We start from the raw sequence: 20,102 nt of genomic DNA, 5'->3' as shown, positions 1-20,102 counted from the left end.
AATCTTATCAATCCCGCCTTTGAATTTTGAACAATATTTTTTTCAGTGTGTTCCTGTTCCTGTCTGCGTCAAATCGCTTAGACGTTTGCTGTTTGTTTGTTTTTTCATAGCAACTATGGTCCAATGCACCGAGTTCATCATTGACGTTTGAGACGGGCGCTGTTTACTAAGAATGAATACTTTTTCATTCATCGAGTTCATGCAAGTGTTCATTTTTAGTAAACAGCGCCCGTCTCAAACGTCATTGTGTTCATTCGGTGCATTGGACCATCACAGAACTCCTTCGAAAAGAAGCATTACTACAACTCAGAAGGGAGAACCTAGTTCCTGAGCTGAGCCAATCATTTATCCATTCATTTCCTGTGTATGTATATCGTAAAAGTGATTGAAATATTCGCCACGTCATCCGCACAGTCTGCAGAGGAACTATCTATTGCGCAAGGAGCGGATCTGTTGGACCTGTGAAGTTCGCCAGCCATTCAGCACTCGCAAGATATCGCAAACACTGGCCTAACGGCCACATCTTTTACCGACATCAACAATCCATCACGTTCAATCACAATCTAAGTTACCAACTTCATGCCCATACTTTTCGAGGGTACTCCGGAATGATATCGAAGGAATCCATAGCTAAGTCAACCCGGTTTCTTTATGCCGCACCATTTGTTTAGACTGGCTCAATAAGCTGGAGGAGCTGCCTCAATCTGTTGTAATCTAATCTATTTCGACAGTCGTATCATCCCCCAAAAATTCACAACAGAAGCCTATTTCGCTATTAATCAATTCGCTAGATGTAATAAATACATGAAACAGCAGCACCAATTTAAATTTGACGACTACAAGAATGTTATGGAAAAAGTGATAGACCAGTTTAAGAAATGCATCCCGGCTCCCGTGGAATAACTATACACTTCCGTCGCAATTTACTAGTGGACCATCATCGTTACTGTCATCCGAACGAGCCAGGATAACCATCACCTTAGTGTGTACTATTCCTTTCAATGTAAGTTCCTCTGAATCAATCAGCCGTAGAATCTATATGCTTTTTAACAACGGAATTACCATACGATATGTTATTTTATCAACAGGCTCCAGCATAATATGCCCCAAGATGAATACACCACTAGGTGTTCCAATCTGCCAAATTCACGATTCAGCCATCTTGGATTTTAGTATGGGAGAGCCAGCCGGTTTGTTTATGGCCCGTTTACATATAAGCTAGTTCTAGCGGACAATGCACTATCCGACAATACTAGCGCGATATTAGCATAATGTAAACACTATTAGCAGATGACAATTCCTGTTTACATTATGCTAATTTCGCGCTAGTATTGTCGGACAGTGCATTGTCCGCTAGAACTAGCCAATATGTAAACGGGCCATTATGTTTTGCACCGAAAATGAATTTTTCACCCCCGCCTTCTTCTCTTCCATAAACTGGGCAGGTTGAAACACCTAGCTGTGTATTCATCTTGATATGCCCTTGAATTACCATTCTGCGTCATCGACATACTTTCATCCTGTACAAGCAGAATTTTATACATATCTATATAAATATAAAAAGAACAACAGTCAGTCAATACTCGCAGTAGGACGTCAGCTCTGGCCTAGCGTAGCCCAGGCCTACCCTATTTATCACCATATTCTTTCGGAGGTACTTCGGAATAATATTGTGTGTTTCAAGGAGAAATTCATTACCAGCAGTAACCACGTCTGGACGATTTGCTTCGAATGGTCATAATTCAGTCGGATTGGCTGGCTCAGAGAATTAAGAATATTAGACAGCAGAAGCAAGTATCAACAGACGAGATCGATCAATCTGCAGTATGCTGACCTAACAGTTGTCTCGTCGATAATCAATCGTTAAGAGAAACATTATATTCAGTTAGATGTGATAGAATTAAAACAAATATTTGGGCTTATTCTATGAGTAGAGTGACGTGATGTCAGTCGATTATAGCTACTCTCACGTGAGGTGACCATGTTATTCAAATTCCCCCATACGGCTTTTCACGTCATTCGAGCAATCATACGTCGCTCTACTCATAGAATAAGTCCAATTAGTAATACTACCATTATTACGACAGTCGTATCATAGCCACAACTATCATAATAATAGTTTGCAGCCTGCCCCTTTTCGCATGTCCGTAAGATACAATCTCTAGTTGTTAATATTATATTTCAAACAATGTACTAAAATCATCTTCCGTTATGAGTTTTTTTTTACTGATGATTCAAATTCTAACTAAATGAATCGAACCATGCTTGTCTGAGGGTGGACATTCCAGATCTGCTTATTTTCCTCTTTGATGATTAACAGAAAGAAGCGCCTACTTACGGCTGCTATTTACACCGATCGGATATTTACGACACAGAATGGAATCCAGACAGAAACTCTTTTAACCAACTGCTTTTATTTCCTACTACGACAGTCTGATGTAGTCTTTCTTATCCTAGCTGTTAGATGCACCGCTACAAAACAAGGCCAAGCTTTGGTTGACTGTGATCGATTCCCGGTCCAGTCTAGGATATTTTCGGATCGCTGGGCACGAATGAATCATCGTGTTAAGGAGCGAACACAATGCTGTACAATCGCCGACTACACAAAAGTTTAACGAATTATAGAAAAACCAAATTGAATCGCTAACACTAAAAAATTTCGAAGTGTGGGAGGGGTTTCATGTCTGCCCTCAATATTTGTGTTATGTTATTTGCAATCGAAACCTGGCGCACCCAGGATACAAATATTTTAATGCATCAATTCAATTGAAAATTTGAAAAAGGTGAAACACACACTTGCTTGCGAGGCTGATATGCGAATATTCAGCTCATCTGATTCAAAATTATTGGCATATCTGTAACTTTGCTGTTTTAGCAAAGGGAAAGTTTAATAAGTAGCTTTTTTCTATTCAATTCAATTAAACTCGCTTATTCTATCTAACTTACATTTATCGAATACATAGTTGAAAACAATTTGCTGACGCGAAATAACGGATAGGGTAACGGTACCAATAGTGGAGGTATTAGTAGATCCACAGAAGAAAATATTTCAAAAAATTGATAATTATGAGAAATTTACAACTTTAATATCTTGGCCAATAGATAAACTAATAAATTTGCTAATAAAAATGGGATTGCACCATTATAGGTGCCACCTTTACATGTGTGTGTGTGTGTTTTTTTTCTTCTCAAGCAATGGAGGGGGAATCTGGTCAACAGACATCCTGGGTTGTCCAGGAAGTGCGGGGTTAGGGGCCACCTCCAAACGAGGCTAAACCGTTTCCATTGCCGCCAAGCCCATCGTCCCTTCGGTACAACCAGAAAGTAATGCTTCAAAGGGGGGCCACCCAAGTAACCAAAAGTTCCTTTAAAAGTACGTTTTTCGCTTAATCAGCTTGACTGAAGTGGCTATATAGCATTCTAAGCAGCCTGAATTTTAAGTCGTTAAACGAACCTGAAAGTTCCTTCACGAAGTTATAGAGCCTTCTAAGCAGCTTCTAAAAGAACTTGTGAAAAATTATTTTCCGGGTGGTTAAAATTATATTTTTTTCTGAGTGGTGGAAGGGGAATTGTCAAAGTCAATTTTTATTTATTTATGTTTGATGTTTGTCTCTTTCTTGCTCCTCCTCCTGATGGTGGTATTGAACTCGATGACTCAGCGTGCAAGTCCCTGCATAATCCGATGCGCCAGCGCACATATTTGAAACGAGTGAGTAATGTCACTTACTGATTAAGTGTAAATAATCTTCTATACCAACATGATGAAATTTAAATTATAGTCTTCGCATCTACAGATCACAACACCTCGATAGTGTAGTGGTTAGCAATTGCGTCTGTAATACGAAGTATGCGTGTTCGAATCCCACTTTATCCTTATTTTTTATGATTGCGTTAAATAAAAATAATATGAAAAATCAATTTTGGCCTAAACTTTTGAATAAACTTTGATAAAATGACTATGTATAAACTATTTTTCTTATTAAGTTTTGCATGAGAATTTTAGTTGAACGTTTGAAAACATAGAAGTCGCTTAGAAGGTTCACAGTGAACTTGTTTGGAACTTTTATGTTCGAAGTTTTTATGACGCTATTAGGAAGCCTTTATTCTACTTTGTAGTTGCTAGAGAGCACCTTTAGAACTTCTTTAGAACTTGAAGTTGCTTAAAGTTCACATTGGAACTTTTGGGATCCAGAAGTAGCTTCAAGACTTATTTAGCCTCTTAATCAGCTAGAAAGTGCTGTCGGAACTTTATATGAACTCTTAGAAACTTCAAAGGGGATTTTATTATGCAATGACGAACTTTTGGTTGCTTGGGCAGTGCATAACGCACCCTCAAGGTTAGCTGCGTGTCCTTGCAGCATCGAACATCGTAACTCGCTTTTTTAGAAGAACACCATGGTATCGTGCCATCGCATTGCCGGCTTTCCAGGTGGCCTTACCACGCCCTATGTCCTCGGAAGGTAGGAAGGGTCGACTTCGCGCCTGCTTCGCTATGCACGACTGGTATCAAGAATGATGATGCCGCGTGCACCTCAAATTGACCTCTCTGCGATATGGCCTATTCGCCAGCACACAGAGGGACTTGCCGACGCGGTGCCTACGCCTGCCCCAGCCTTGACGAGGACCCCCGTCCGTCTTCGGGCTCGGAACCCGCCCGGTTGACCGACCCCGCGAAAGCGACGATACCATGTTGTTCTTCACGCGGCCACTTGTTCGATAAAAGGATCGAGTTCGACCACAAGGCACCGGTATGACCCATGAAGCCGACTCCGAACCCTTGTGCCACCTCTTATTTGCGCCTGAACTAGCCATTCCTCGAGTCCACGCGCCACCTTATGTGTAGCTCCGAGACGATTTGGACGATAGCCGATAAAACGGCGTTCCAGCCAACTTCATCTTTACACATCCTCCGGACTAGGTTGTCCGGGGTAGTGTCCAGACCACATGTGGCAAGCATGTGGTCACGCATTGTGCGAAAACGCGGGCACACGAACAACACGTGTTCCGCCGTTTCCTCTAAACCTGCGCACACCGGACACTCGGGCGAGGTCGAGTGTCCGAACCGGTGTAGGTACTGTCTGAAGCAACCATGGCCTGTAAGGACCTGGGTCAGGTGGAAAGTGATTTCCCCATGGCGCCTCTTGACCCACGTACCTATCTCCGGTATCAACCTATGTGTCCATCTACCCTTAGTGGAACTGTCCCACGCACGCTGCCATTTGACCATTGAGGCCAACCTGACAGTCCTACGGATGCCTCTCGTGCCGCGCATTTCGAAGCACTATATGTCTTCACCGATAACGATGTCAATAGGCATCATACCGGTGATGACGCAAAGTGCATCGTGCGACACGGTACGGTACGCGCTCGCAACTCTTAGGCACATGAGCCTATACGTACTTTCTAACTTCGTTCTGTAGCAGTTAATACGCAGGGCCGTGCCCCAAGCTGGCCCCCCATACCTCAGTATGGACAGAGCAACGCTAGCCAGAAGCTTGCGCTTGTTGGCATAAACCGCAGAGCTATTGGACATCATCCGGGACAATGCCACTATAGCTGTGGAGGCACGCTTGCAGGCGTAATTGACGTGGCTACCAAAGGTGAGCTTATCGTCGATCATTACCCCCAAGAGTTTGATGGAGCGTTCAGAGGTGACCGTGCAGTTGCCTGCCCTTATCACCGCTTGTTGCTCCGACTTTCGGTTGTTAACAACAACCACCTCAGTCTTGTGGTGAGCCAGTTCTAACTTCTGGAACTCATCCACTCCTCCACAATTGCGATCGAGTGGGCTGCACTGGACTGGACTGGACTCCACCTCTTCAATCGATTCGCCGTAGACCTCCAGCGTAATATCGTCAGCGAAGCCGACGTTTACCACGCCCACCGAGAACTTCAACCTCAAGACACCGTCGTACATGACGTTCCATAACACCGGACCCAGTATGGAACCTTGCGGAACCCCTGAGGTTATGTCAACGCACTTCCGACCCGCCTCCGTGTCGTATACCAGTACTCGATTCTGGAAGTAGCTTCCGAGAATCTTGTACAGGTACTCGGGAATTCCAAGACGCAGGAGCGCATCTGCAATAGCTGCCCAACTGGCATTCCTCACGTCGAGAGTCACTACTGCACAATAGCGAACTCCCCTCCTCTTACGCTGGATAGCTATCTCCGCGGATTTGGTAACCGACAAGATAGCGTCTACGGTCGACTTACCCTTTCGGAAGCCAAACTGGTTACTCGATAGACCATCCGCACCCTCCGTGCGTGTCAACAACCTGTTGAGGATGATCTTCTCGAGCACCTTCCCCGCCGTATCAAGCAGGCATATTGGTCTATATGTCGGCGGATCCCCCGGTGGTTTTCCCTCCTTTGGCAATAGGACAAAGCTCTGCCTTTTCCATGCTTCAGGGAAGACTCCCTCGTCCAGGCATCTCTGCATGACAGATCTGAACATCTCGGGAGCATCAGTAATGGCCGCCTTGATGGCCTGGTTCGGAATACCATCCGGTCCTGGCGCCTTACCTACACTAAGGGACTGTGCAATCCCCACAAGTTCCGCCACAGTTACTCTTCCCTCGTCGGCCACCCTGGCCCTTGGCAGCTGCACAAAGTGAGGCCATCGACTTGGGTCATGACGTGGGATAATTCCCGCGATGATCCTCTCCAGCATCTCTGGAGACTGCTCTGTAGGGGCCATCTCCCCACGTGTCTTGGCCATTACGACCCTATAGGCGTCACCCCATGGATTCGCGCTGGCATTTTGACACAGGCCCTCGAAGCAGGCTTTTTTGCTTGATCTAATCTCAGTCTTCAGAGTGGCTCTAGCAGCCACGAACGTCACCCGTCGTTCAACACGCTCCTCTTCTGTGCGTGCTCGCTGCATCCGCCTCCGTGCCCGTAGGCAGGCGCGGCGCAGGTTCGCAATTGCTTGAGTCCACCAGTAAGCCGGTGGCCTCCCATTCCTAGGGTGGACTTTCCTAGGCATGCTGGCATCGCATGCACGCGAGAGTACTGTTACCAGCTGCTCGCCGCTCAGACCGAGAGTATTGTGCTCGCGGCGGAGCGCTTCCTTAAACACCTCGTCGTCGAAGTACGATGTCTTCCACATACGAGGGCTAGACCTCGCCCCTTCTTCCGTCCGCTGAATGCTGGTCGTATAGTCGATACTGTAGCGAACCGCCAGGTGGTCGCTGTGAGTGTAGCCATCATCTACCCTCCAGTTCGAACTACTCGTTTGGCCAGGGCTCCAGAACGTAACGTCGATAATCGATTCGGCCCCGTTCCAGCTTTAGGTACTTTTGGTACCGACATTAGCCAAGTCCACATCCAACATTGCCAGTGATTCCAGCAGGATCTGCTCCCGTTGATTCATGGATCGGCTTCCCAATTCCACGGCCCAAGCGTTTAAGTCCCCCGTTATCACCACCGGCCTACGTCCCATCAAGTTAGCCGTCAAACAATCTAGCATTCGACCGAACTGTCTGACACAGCAGTTGCTGGGCTGCATCACAGTGGTTCAGGTTTGGCTGCGTTACCTGCACTGTGATTTTGCAGCACGCTTAAACGCCGGGCACTTCGAACCCCCCATGGGGTGCTTGCTGTTCGCAGCTTTGCTGGAACAGATAAAACAGTTGGGAGGGTTCGTGCCGCATTGTGCCTTATGTCCCTCCAATCCGCAGCGTCGACAGAGCTTGCTTCTGTCAGGGCCTTTGCAGTCCCATTGCTTGTGCCCCGGTTCCAGGCACTTGAAGCAAACTTCGGGTTGCTCATACATGCCCACAGGGCATACCGACCACCCCACCTTGACGCTCCCTAACTTGACTACCTTGGAGGTGTCCGCTGCAGATAGCCGAACCAATGCTACCTGCGTCCCTGCCGGACCTTTCCGTAGCCGAACGGCTGCGGTGGACGCCTCCACTTCACACTGTCGCCGCAGTGCCGTGACGAGCTCTTCGACTTCGGTGATCTCGTCCAGGTCTTTAACCCTTAGATTCACCTCCGTCGTGAGTGCCCTCACCTTGACCGTCTCGCCTAGGACTTCCTCTGCCAACTTCTTGTAGGCGGCGCTCTTTTGCGAGACGCCCCGCTTCAGCTCGAGGATCATCTCGCCCATCTGGGTACGTCTTATTCGACGTACGTCGGCGCTGAGTTCACCGAGCTTGACGTCACTCCTCATCGCCTTCAAGACGTTCGAGTACTTAGCCTCCGTCTTGATGATTAGGGCATCGCCCCTGGAGCGATTGGCCCCTACCCTAGACTTCTTGCTGTCCTCATTCGCCTGGGCCTTCTTTTCGGCCCTTAAAGTCTTCGGTTTTCTCTTGTTCTTGACCAGGGTCCGGGAGGCGTCATCTCCCTCTATTTCTCTGGTCTGGGGCGGCTGAGAGCTCTCAGCCTGCCGTAACTCCTTACCACCGTCTTTCCTGGGTGGACGGACCTTTCCAGATCCTCCCTCCCCCTATTTTGGAGGTACCTGGCCGGGGTTCAGCTTCCCAGCCTCACTACCCTTGTTCGGGGTAGTAACCCTCCGCGTTACAGCCCCCACCTGGAGACTGTCTCCCCCGTTTTTGTGTCTGCTCCGTTGGAGCAGTAACCCCCGATGTGCCCGCGAATATTTGAGCCTCAGTCTGGGTAGACTTTGGCACCACCGTCTTCGCTGGCACGCTCTCGGTCGATTCGACCTTGCCCAAATCCATGAATTCTTGGGCCTCAGTCTGGGTAGACCTCGACTCCACCGATTTCACGGGTTCGCACCTGGGTGGTGCGGATAGAATCGATTTGGTTGTCAAACTGAAGCCAAAATTTTCTATTGTGCCGGAGCCAAACATTGAAGATTGTGGTTATGTTCGTTTTAGATCTTATATTGAGAAGTATTGTTATTATTTGGGGAAAAAATAGAAATAAACTTAGTTTGAGTTTTGCATTCTCTGTAACAAATATATTCACATTATATTTCGAGTAGATAATTAGTAGGAATGCAACTAAAAAGCACTCGTTACGAGATTTCACGAGATTCAGCAGCTGATTGGAGCAGGCATGTATGTAAACTATCGTAAAGTCATGTAGAGTCTCGCGCACTCGTGCGCCTTCATGCAGCATGGAAAGAGAAATTCGAAGAGCGGGAAATGTTTGACAGCCGGAGAACTGCAAAATAATTCTGCTTATAGGATTGATTTCAAAATATCCCGCTACTCGCTTGAGAGCAGAAAAGCGGCTCTATCTGCAGCACCCAGGTTCGCACTTGGTCGTCCCGACCGCCGTTTCCAGCTTGGCGTCCAACATCGACTTTCGAAGTTTCAGCAAGCTCATCTTCAGTCCCTTACTGATATTATGCTTCGATGACGCAAAGTCGATGATGGCGTCCAGCTGTTCCGTCGCCACCTCGAAGGCCGAAAGCCCATCACGTTTGCGGTTCATCGCTTTCACAAGCCATGGGCCGTCTATAACCTCTACCGGCGGAGCCTGGGAGATGGTTAAGTGACCCACGCTGGCGCTGCGCACTGAGCTGCCGACTATTGCCTCTGGCCTCCTAGGCGGAGACCTGAACAACCCACCTCTTGCGAAGGGGTTGTCGCCTAAACTACTACCACTAATTGAAGAATGTCCCACGAGTTGCTCGGGAAAAGAGGTCCACCACGCCAGAGCCCAGCATGACGCGGTAAGGGACAATTACTGTGGAGGGTGCCCAGGTACCCCACAGGCTCCGTTAAAGGCCTAGCTCATTATTTCACCCCCCTGGCCATGCATCCCCTCGGTACGGGTTGCTTAACGCCTTGGGATTAGGGGTTAGGGACGATGGTCCCGTTGGTCGCACCCACTCACTCTAGCTGATGTCAGAAGGACAACAGTGCCCAGGCTGCACTACCAGCTAAGTACGCAACCCTTAGCTGGCGGTCAATTGTCATCGGAAGACCCGTGGAAGCGTGAGATTGGAACTTGTGAGGATCAGAGCTGTGTAGGTCGCTCCTTCCCAGATGTCAACTCACCATCTCGCAGCCCCATGTGTGTGTGTGTGATTTAATGGCAGCAGGTAGCATTCGACGTGAAAGCCGGTTCGAAAAACAAAGAGAACCTCTCTTTTGCACATAGGACCTATTCTCAAAGCACTTCAGAATTAACGGAACAAGGTTAACAAGAAACGTTCATGGCTAGCACACAATCAATGGGAGGCTCAGCAAGTGCAAAACGAAAATGTGAAAATGGAACATGTAGAGGCAATATGAGTCACCTTTAAATTTTCACCATTTTTAGCATGTCAAAGTTATGTGGTCTTTCGCAGAATGCTTCATACATGCCTCATTCTAAAAATCGCAATTAAATTCAATTCTGTAATGAAAATACACAAATGTAAATTTGACAGTTTATTATAATACAATACATCCTTATCAAAAAACTTCCCGAGAGCTCTTTATCCTTTTTGGTTAATTTATTTATCAAATGTTTTCGCTTGGAATATTTCCCAGATAAATGGAAAAATGCCAAAGTTGTTCGAATTTTAAAGCCTGACAAAAGTTCAGCAGAATCTTCTAGCTATCGCCCAATCATTTTGCTTTCTTCAGTAAGCAAACGTTTTCGGATGATCGACGGCAACCTCGATTGAATTCCGGTGGTACGAAATTACGCTGCTGACGGAGTATGAAAATTCGTGCCATTTGCGACAGCATTGGTCCATTTTAGTAGGGATGACAATATCAGAAATTCGGGACAGTAGATAGATGTCAGCGTCGTCCTCTTCAGCCAGCTGATCCTCGACCGCTTCGGCGTAGTCCTCTTCTTTGCATGCCAGGGCGCGTTTCTCCTCCTTTGCCAATGATTTTGAGTACTTCATCCGTGGTTTCCTTCTAGAGGCAAGCGGTGCCTAGGCCTGGACGTCTGCCTCGGGTTCAGAATCTATGACTTTCAGAAGTTCCGGGCAAATGTAAAGCCAGATGCCTTCCAAATAGGTGTTTTTTTTTTATCTTAGCGCAGTCAAGCAGGTAGGGCAACGATTCGGCAGCTGCTGTGCGAACCCCGTCATTGAAATTAGGGTTTCGCCGACATTTCTCACCAACACGAACGCACGGTTCGTGGTTGCAAACAATCCCATTTGATTTTGCCGTGACAGCTGCTCGTGATTGCAAACAAACTGAGTAAAAGTGTGAGTGAAATGTGCGTGTGCGTACACGCTCGCAGAAAACCTAATAGACGCACCACTTCTTCGGCATAGTTCGTGAATCCGTTCTTCAGCTCATGTGCATAGCATACCAACATCTCACAGGCTGAGGCTTTATCCTTCCAAGCCAGCCGTGCGTATTCCGGAATTTTGTTGTTCGCCCAAATTGACAAATTGCCAGTCATTGTCGCTTGCCACGTCCTGAACTTCATCAACTTCCGGCTTCATGGATGCGGTTCGCATAATCGGCCCCATAACCACCGGCAACTGCTCAAATTGTTTGCCCAAAACTTTGCAAATACGTGCCCAGGCTGAAATCAGATATGTCAACTGAGGATCAGCTGACCACGTTCTAATCGACGGTAAATTCTTCTCCGACATCACGAACGTCCGCACTTACCGCAGTGCGAATATTGAATCCTACCACTACCTCGTTGCAGTTTGCCTGCGCTCAAAACTCTCGACGGTGTACAACACGCGTCGAAGTCGGGCGCCGCGGCTTAACATTGGGCGGCTACAAGACGCTAGACTAGCCCAAGAATACGCGCAGCAGTTGGAAGTGGCACTTCCAACGGAAGAGCAGCTAGGCGCAGCGTCTCTTGAAGATGGCTGGTTAGATAGAATGCAGCATGGGTGAGATTGCTGCAACACCACACGAGGGCGAACGAGGCACGATATAAACAGGCGCGGAACAGATAAAACTCGATTTTCCGGAGGAAAAAGCGCCAGCAGGAAGATAGAGACCGTGAAGAGACGGAGCAACTGTACCGCGTTAATAACACACGAAAGTTCTATGAGAAGTTAAACCGTTCATGTGTAAGGACATAAACGGGAACCTTCTTACGAACGAGCGTGAGGTGATCCAAAGGTGGCGGCAGCACTACGAAGAACACCTGAATGGCGATGTGGCAGACGAAGATGGCGGTATGGTGATGGACCTGGGAGAACGCGCGCAGGACATAATCTTACCGGCTCCGAATCTCCAGGAAATCCAGGAGGAGATTTGGGAGGAGGAAGTTTTGCCGCAGGAGTGGATGGAAGGTGTCGTGTGTCTACATAAGGGGCGATAAGCTGGATTGTAGCAACTACCGCGCAATCACATTGCTGAACGCCGCCTACAAGGTACTCTCCCAAATTTTATGCCGTCGACTAGCACCAACTGCAAGGGAGTTCGTGGGGCAGTATCAGGCGGGTTTTATGGGCGAACGCTCCACCACGGACCAGGTGTTCGCCATTCGCCAAGTACTGCAGAAATGCCGCGAATACAACGTGCCCACACATCATCTATTCATCGACTTCAAAGCCGCATATGATACAATCGATCGGAACCAGCTATGACAGCTAATGCACGAACACGGTTTTCCGGATAAACTGACACGGTTGATCAAAGCGACGATGGATCGGGTGATGTGCGTAGTTCGTGTTTCAGGGGCATTCTCGAGTCCCTTCGAAACCCGCAGAGGGTTACGGCAAGGTGATGGTCTTTCGTGTCTGCTATGCAACATCGCTTTGGAAGGGGTAATAAGAAGAGTAGGGATTAACAAGAGTGGTACAATTTTCAATAAGTCCGTCCAGCTATTTGGCTTCGCCGACGACATACATATTATGGCACGTAACTTTGAGAAGATGGAGGAAGCCTACATCAGACTGAAGAGGGAAGCTAAGCGGATCGGACTAGTCATCAACACGTCGAAGACGAAGTACATGATAGGAAGAGGTTCAAGAGAAGACAATGTGAGCCACCCACCGCGAGTTTGCATCGGTGGTGACGAAATCGAGGTGGTAGAAGAATTTGTGTACTTGGGCTCACTGGTGACTGCCGAAAATGACACCAGCAGAGAAATTCGGAGACGCATAGTGGCTGGAAATCGTACGTACTTTGGACTCCGTAAGACGCTCCGATCGAATAGAGTTCGCCGCCGTACCAAACTGACAATCTACAAAACGCTCATTAGACCGGTAGTCCTCTACGGACACGAGACCTGGACGATGCTCGTGGAGGACCAACGCGCACTCGGAGTTTTCGAAAGTGCTGCGTACCATCTATGGTGGGGTGCAGATGGCGGACGGTACGTGGAGGAGGCGAATGAACCACGAGTTGCATGAGCTGCTGGGAGAACCATCCATCGTTCACACCGCGAAAATCGGACGACTGCGGTGGGCCGCGCACGTAGCCAGAATGTCGGACAGTAACCCGGTGAAAATGGTTCTCGACAACGATCCGACGGGCACAAGAAGGCGAGGTGCGCAGCGGGCAAGGTGGATCGATCAGGTGGAAGATGACTTGCGGACCCTCCGTAAACTGCGTGGTTGGCGACGTGTAGCCATGGACCGAGCCGAATGGAGAAGATTCTTATATACCGCACAGGCCACTTCGGCCTTAGTCTTAATAAATAAATACAACTGAGGATCAACATCGGGCAACTTCGATGAGTGTCCATCACATCCGACGCATCGGACATGAACTTCTCCGCCCCGACAGCCAAACCGATCAGTGAGACGGATTCGATAGTTTCGCCATTAAGCAGTCGGAGTTCGTCGGTGTTATCGTTTTGAATTATGTATGTACTTCAGACAGGGCATTAAGGGATTGTAGTAACCAACAAAGTCCTTCTCAGTTGTATCAGCAACCAATCACTACCTGTTCCAGGACCAATTTGGTGCCTTTTCAACCAACTCATTGAACTTGGTTGTAAGGATATTCTTCAGCTTAGCCTTAATACCATCCATGTACCGGATGAGGATATTCTATAAGCAATTGTTGACCAGTGCTGCACCTGCATGAGCCTGTACGCTTGGATTCCACACGTCGTCCAACAAGCTCAGGTGCCCTGGAATGACGCTCGTGAAACTTTTTTCTTGAAGATTGGGTCGAAATCCGTGGCCTTCTGTCCAATCGCCATTACACACTGCGTAATGAACTTTCGGGTGAAGATCCATAACGAACTTTAGCACTGCATGTTGGAAGCGCTGGCACACTGGAACAAAAACTGTAGGAACTCCGGCCACTGGTTATTGCCGTTGGCGTCCATTAGGTTACGCACGCACAACTTCGGGCACTACCTCACAGATTTTTCGACGCAGGCTGGGACTTTCGTTCTGTTTCAGCGTCAGCAGAACCTGCTGCTTTAGCTGTTTCTCCGATTCCGGGGGCAGCGGGTTATAGAAGTCCTGGAACTCAGCGGAGAATAATCGTCTCAACGAACGTTTGCCATCATCCGAACTTCTTCGGTAGCATTTGTGTGTCACTTTGCCTTCGCTTGGTAGGCTGTTAAAGGTTTCCTCGGCTTGGGTTCGCACTTCGTTGTCGGTCGAGAGCAGGGAATTTAGCAGCTGGTGAAACTGAGCCTGATCCGCAGCTAAAACAAAAGAGAACCATAACAAAAAAAATCGTTAATCAATAAGCACATTTTGTATATTATTTACAATCACCGTTAGCTCACGATACGTACTTTGAATAGTGAAACCGATTTGCGTTCCTAAAATAATCTGCGCAATTTCTTGCCCTGTTGGGATGAAGCTTGTTCCAGTGGCATCTTTTCCGCATCTTCCGCAATAAATGGTCCAATGCACCGAGTTCATCATTGACGTTTGAGCGGTGCGCTGTTTACTAAGAATGAATACTTTTTCATTCATCGAGTTCATGCAAGTGTTCATTTTTAGTAAACAGCGCCCGTCTCAAACGTCATTGTGTTCATTCGGTGCATTGGACCATAAACATTTTTTTTATATTAAATCTCGCCATCAGGCTCGCCACACTGAACAAAAAATTCTGAAAGCGAGAAATTATTTTAAAAAAGATTCATCCCGCCAAATCATTCAAATTTTTTTTGATTCTTTTAAAATCTTTTGAATGATTTAAAAAATGATTCGAGTGTCTTCCCCCTGATAAAAGTTATTAAAATGAAAACTAAGAATTGAGGAGATTATATTTAAAATAAATTTAATAATAACTTAAAACTAGAATTGAATTTAAAGTAGGGGGAAAGACGGCTTTGGCAGGTTTTGTTCTATTATTGGCAGGGGAGTTTTTGTCGATCAAATTTTATGAAATTTGGCCACAATATTCTTTAATATGCAAAGAATGTTTAGGCCAAATTTGAGCCTAGTCAGTCATAAAAAACCCTCTTGCCAATATAAGAACAAAACCTGCCAAAGCCGTCATTCCCCCTTTATATATTTTGTTTTATAATTTATTTTATTAACAGGGAAAAATCCACATTTCTTGTGAGTTGCAGAAAAGAATAAAATCTTGATAAAATATTATTACATTTTGTGATATCAAAATTACAAATTGTAATGATGTTTTGTAAAGAGGTTTTTTTTGCATCTCACAAGAAATGTGATGTTTTCTCAGTTAAAAAAATAAATTGTAAAACAAATTGTATTATATTTCTATTGTAATTACTGGAGTGAAATTTAGTTTAAAAACAATTGTACTTTAATGGTAAAACAATAAACCAAAGTTAGGAAAAATATTTAAACCACATTGTTTTCTATTGTTTCGTCCATAGAAATCATCCCATTGAAGAACCGTAAAATCAATTGTTTTGTTCTGAATTTTGTATGGAAAATTTTCGATTTTTTTATTGTAAAGATACATAACAACCCCCATTTTTAATTGTAAAAGTCCCATTTACCATTCATTTTATCGTGCAAAACCATTCATTCTTATGCACTTTTATTGTAAAATTTCCATAACATTCAATGGTAATTATTATATACACAATGGTGTTGTAACAGAAAAAGTTATTGTTTTTTAATAATATTTTTTATCCGGGTCCTGATTCGCCTGATTCGGAGTATTTTACTTTATGTATTTTTTCACTAGAGTTCTATTTCTTTGTTTTTTAGCAGCGTCGGTTGGCTGGTGGTTCGCCTTTTCCGGAACGATGACGCGGTTTCGGGTTTACGACGCCAGGCATATGCTTAGGACAGCAATGTTCATGGTAAAGATAATTTCGAGGCGAGATGGACATTGATGGACCGTCTGGCAAAGGAGAAAAGATTATTTCGAGTGAGAATTTTATGCATGACGTTTCTATTTGCCATATTTTTATTTCCGGTAAGAATCTGAGGATTGTCCTCACCTGACACCAGGTCCTCACTAAACATTTCATTTCACTGTATTGAAATAGCAGCAGCACTTCTGAATGAGCTTTTTTCAATTTTGCAGACGACACCAGCTGCCGGTTAAAATCATTGCGGGATCTAACCAAAACTACATCCGGGTCAGATCCCAATTTAAAATCATCCATCATATGCTTCACACTCGAGAGATGTTCGAAACGATGTCACCGGCTTCATCGACGAGAACTTTCGACCCGATTTGGCCAATCTAATATAACGAAACACTCGTTGACCAGCGGGAGGATTATGCAGCAGATTTTCAGGGATATGGAGTCACCACATCACAAGGTGTTCCGCATGCTGCCACGATTCCGGTGACAGACGTTCCATGCCATTTTAATTTTATCATTATAAACATAAAAAAGAAATAATAATTAATAAAATTAAAATATATTTGGTTTCAACCATTTTCTGTTTCCACAATCTGTGGTAGGCCAGAAAGCCGCCTCAAGTTTCGATCTTATTGTGATCTCATCAGAACGACATAGCGCGTACTTGAGAAGGTGGAGCTTATAGCTACGACACACTTCTGCGCAGTCGTTTACTTAAAGTACTACACTGTTGTTAGTACTAGTTAGACATTACGTCTACTGAGCGGTGCACGTTGCACTGCTCTGTACTGATGAGTCAAAGACGAAACGTAATCGGACACAGTCCTGAGTAAATTGGTCATGTGCATCTAGCACATTTGGTTTCAACCTGAGACGAGACCTGCAAAGACGCTGCTTCTTTTCTCTTGTTTTGACACTTGTTCTTCATTTCATCACAGTTGACCATCGAGTTTCAACTGTTTACTTGACTGTTTCACCTAAGCCCCAGGTGGACCCTTCTGAGCACAATAAAAGTGTATCCAATTCACGAAATAGTTAATTCATTTTCATAAGGTTTTTTATACCGGGAACAAAACACAGGTTTTTTCCTGATTATTAACAAGCTAAACGGAAGGTTTGGAATACTCGTTAAAGTAAAAAAGTCTTGGTAAAACAAAAATGATGTGGAATATTTTATTTGGGATACCAATACTTTCACTCAAAAAGCTGCTGGTTGCACCTGACAGTTCGTGACAGCAGTTGACTGGCAGCAGCTGAAGTTACATTTTTTATTTTTTCCTCTTTGCAGGTCTCGTCTCAGGTTTCAACCATTTTCTGTTTTTTCTGTTTCCTAAATAAAGAGTTAATATATAAAAATTAACAAAAGTAGGTTGATTTGGTAGCGCGGTAAGAGCGCTGTTATTTTATCAACTGTCAAACGTCAAACGTCACCGGTACGATATACAGCAACCAAATTGATAGCCGAAAACAGTGACCGATACGAAAAAGAGTGACTAACTAAAATGACAGCGCTGTGAAGGTGATCAAAATACTCGCGCCCATTAATGATTCTCTTAGGGGTGTGAAGTCATATGCGCCTGGTACATGGTCACCCAACCATATGCTTTCGCTCATTTATACAAACTTAATTTTTTTTTTAACCGGGATCTCAGCAATTTGTTCAGCTTTTACCGAGATTCGCACAGCCGAGCATCGGCAAACATGTTTCTCGCTGAGATATCTGTCAAAGTTGCTGAAAATCTGTACATAATTTGCCGAAACCCAGCTAACAAACCTCATTTTTGACGGCTGTGCGGATTTTGCCGAGTTGCAGAAATAAAATGAACAGTGGGTAATGTCTGTGACATAACCGCTAAGTGGACGTAGGACTTGACTTGACCATGCCTTTAAGATTCATAATATGTCCAAATTTCTCACATCAACTATTTTGGATAAATAATCGGCGTTGCATACCATTCCTTGGCAAAATCTTCTCATCAAACCGACACAGAAATCAAATCTACCTCGAACAAAAATCATCAAAAAAAATTCACGAAGTATCTGTCCAGTCACGGAATATTAGCCTCGACAGTGGCAACCTTCCCACTGAAGGACTGCCTGAAATAAGCCACAAGTTGGCCCAGCAGGGGATGTAGGGCCTCCTAATCCGTGTGATAGCGACTGAAGGAGAACATTATTTTTAACTCTTAGAGCCTTGAAAAAGGCTGTTTGCTTCGGCTAAGTCCAAAAAGTAAGAAAACGATCTTTTCAAATAACCGCGAATTTCTAGTGGTGGTATAAAAAAGACTGAATGCTCTGCGAGCGAATGCATTTTTCTTTTATACCTTATTTTGAATCTTCTCTGCTTCCCAATTGGTGGGCCAATCAGCTAGTGTCTTGTATCCCGCTTCTTTGTCAGCCAAAGCGTCATCATCATCAACGCGTTCGAGAAGGTCTTCTTCTTTTTTACGCTTGTTGCTCACTGCCGGCGTCTATTTCCTAACGGGACTTAGCGTCTATTTCCTAACGGGGATTTAGCAGTGGGCTCTGCTAAAATCCCTCCCAAAAAACCACAAGTGCCCGTAAGCAGACTCTATCAAAGCGACTGTGTGCCGCTTCAAAAGCACAAGCCCAGGGAGTGCCATTGGCACATCAGGATTGATCCCAGTAAGATCCTGATTATGGTATACTGGTTGCATGTTATTGGTCTTGTTTTTGGATATTGAGATATTGTGAACGCAAGGGGCAGGGGGCAGACAACAGGCATCTCACCGGTGCGCAGGCCTGTCCGGCCTCTAGAAGGGTCCAGACATGCAAGTAACACAGCTAAACTTGAACCACTGCGAGGCGGCCCAGCTGCTGCTACAACAGTCGGTTATCGAGTGTAAAGCTGATGTTGCCTTGCTGTCTGACCCATACCGCATCCCTGCAGCTGGATTGCGGACAAGTCCGGTATGGTGGGAATCTGGACTTGTGGGCGCTACCCCATCCAGAAGATAATATCTTCGCCTAACGATGAGGGTTTCGTCATAGCAAAGGTAAACGGTGTTTACTTTTGTAGCTGCTACTGTCCTCCTAGATGGAGTATAGAGCAGTACACTAGGGTAGTTGATACTCTTGCGGCGAAGCTAACTGGCCTTAAACCAGTAGTTGTAGCAGGTGACTTCAATGCGTGGGCAGTGGACTGGGGTTCCCGGTTTACTAACGCTAGAGGTCATATCCTGTTAGAGTCACTAGCGGTATTGAACGTAGTTCTGCTGAACGAAGGTCAAGTGCCAACGTTCAGAGGACCAAGCGGTGATTCATGTATCGATGTCACCTTCTGCAGCGCAGGATGGACTGAAGAACCGAGATGGATGGTCCACGAGGGTCATACTTCTAGCGACCATCAGGAAGTACGTTTTATGGTCGAGTATACCCGGAGAACTACGACGAGAAGAGGTGGTGCAACGGATCCCGGATGGCGCACGTCACAGTTCAATCAAGAGCTGTTGGTGGAGGCGCTGCGCTGGGAGAGTAGGACTACAGGACTAAGCGGTAACGACCTGACGGAAGTACTTACACGTGCTTGCGACGTGGCGATGCCAAGGAAGACCCAGCCCCCAGGAAATCTTCAACCAGTGTACTGGTGTTCTGACACGATTGCAGATCTTCGTAGAACCTGTCTTAAAGCTAAAAGAAGGTTGCGACGTGCTAGAACAGACGCCGAGCGACTCGATAGACGAGGGGTATTCCGGACAGCGAGCAGAGCCCTGAACTACGAGATTAAATGTAGCAAGCGAGCCTGCTTCGAACAGCTGTGCAGGATGGCGAATGACACCCCGTGGGGCGATGCATACAGGATAGTGATGTCTAGGACCAATAGCACACCTCCTGAAAGATCCCCAGAGCTGTTAGCCAGTATAGTAGAGGGACTGTTTCCGACACATGAACCATCGGACTGGCCCGCTACACCGTACGAGTCAGTCGACGTGGTACCGCTAGTGACTAACGAAGAGCTTATCGTAGCC

The 20,102-nt window shown here is 46.0% G+C and overlaps 1 protein-coding gene, 1 long non-coding RNA gene and 1 pseudogene across 3 annotated transcripts in view; 1 reads left to right on the top strand and 2 right to left on the bottom strand.

Moving 5' to 3' along the window:
• LOC134205964 (uncharacterized) overlaps positions 1-20,102 on the bottom strand; it is a 64,132-nt gene that overhangs the window by 21,760 nt on the left and 22,270 nt on the right. Inside the window, exon 11 of the mRNA XM_062681662.1 lies at positions 14,221-14,511. Coding sequence (XP_062537646.1) covers positions 14,221-14,511 — 291 coding nt within the window. The remainder of the gene's footprint in view (positions 1-14,220; positions 14,512-20,102) is intronic.
• Positions 273-16,646, top strand: LOC134208114 (uncharacterized). 2 transcript variants are annotated; one of them, XR_009978505.1, is made up of 3 exons: positions 273-1,003; positions 16,010-16,217; positions 16,329-16,646. It is a non-coding gene; the product is annotated as an uncharacterized LOC134208114 (long non-coding RNA). The 2 variants fall into 2 exon arrangements; XR_009978504.1 differs by having other exon boundaries at positions 16,007-16,217.
• On the bottom strand, positions 13,635-14,734 carry LOC134212638 (importin-5-like; annotated as a pseudogene).

Source organism: Armigeres subalbatus, chromosome 1, assembly GCF_024139115.2.
Source record: "Armigeres subalbatus isolate Guangzhou_Male chromosome 1, GZ_Asu_2, whole genome shotgun sequence".
Classification (NCBI taxonomy): Eukaryota; Metazoa; Arthropoda; class Insecta; order Diptera; family Culicidae; genus Armigeres; species Armigeres subalbatus.
This window is presented reverse-complemented; position numbering and strand designations above follow the sequence as displayed.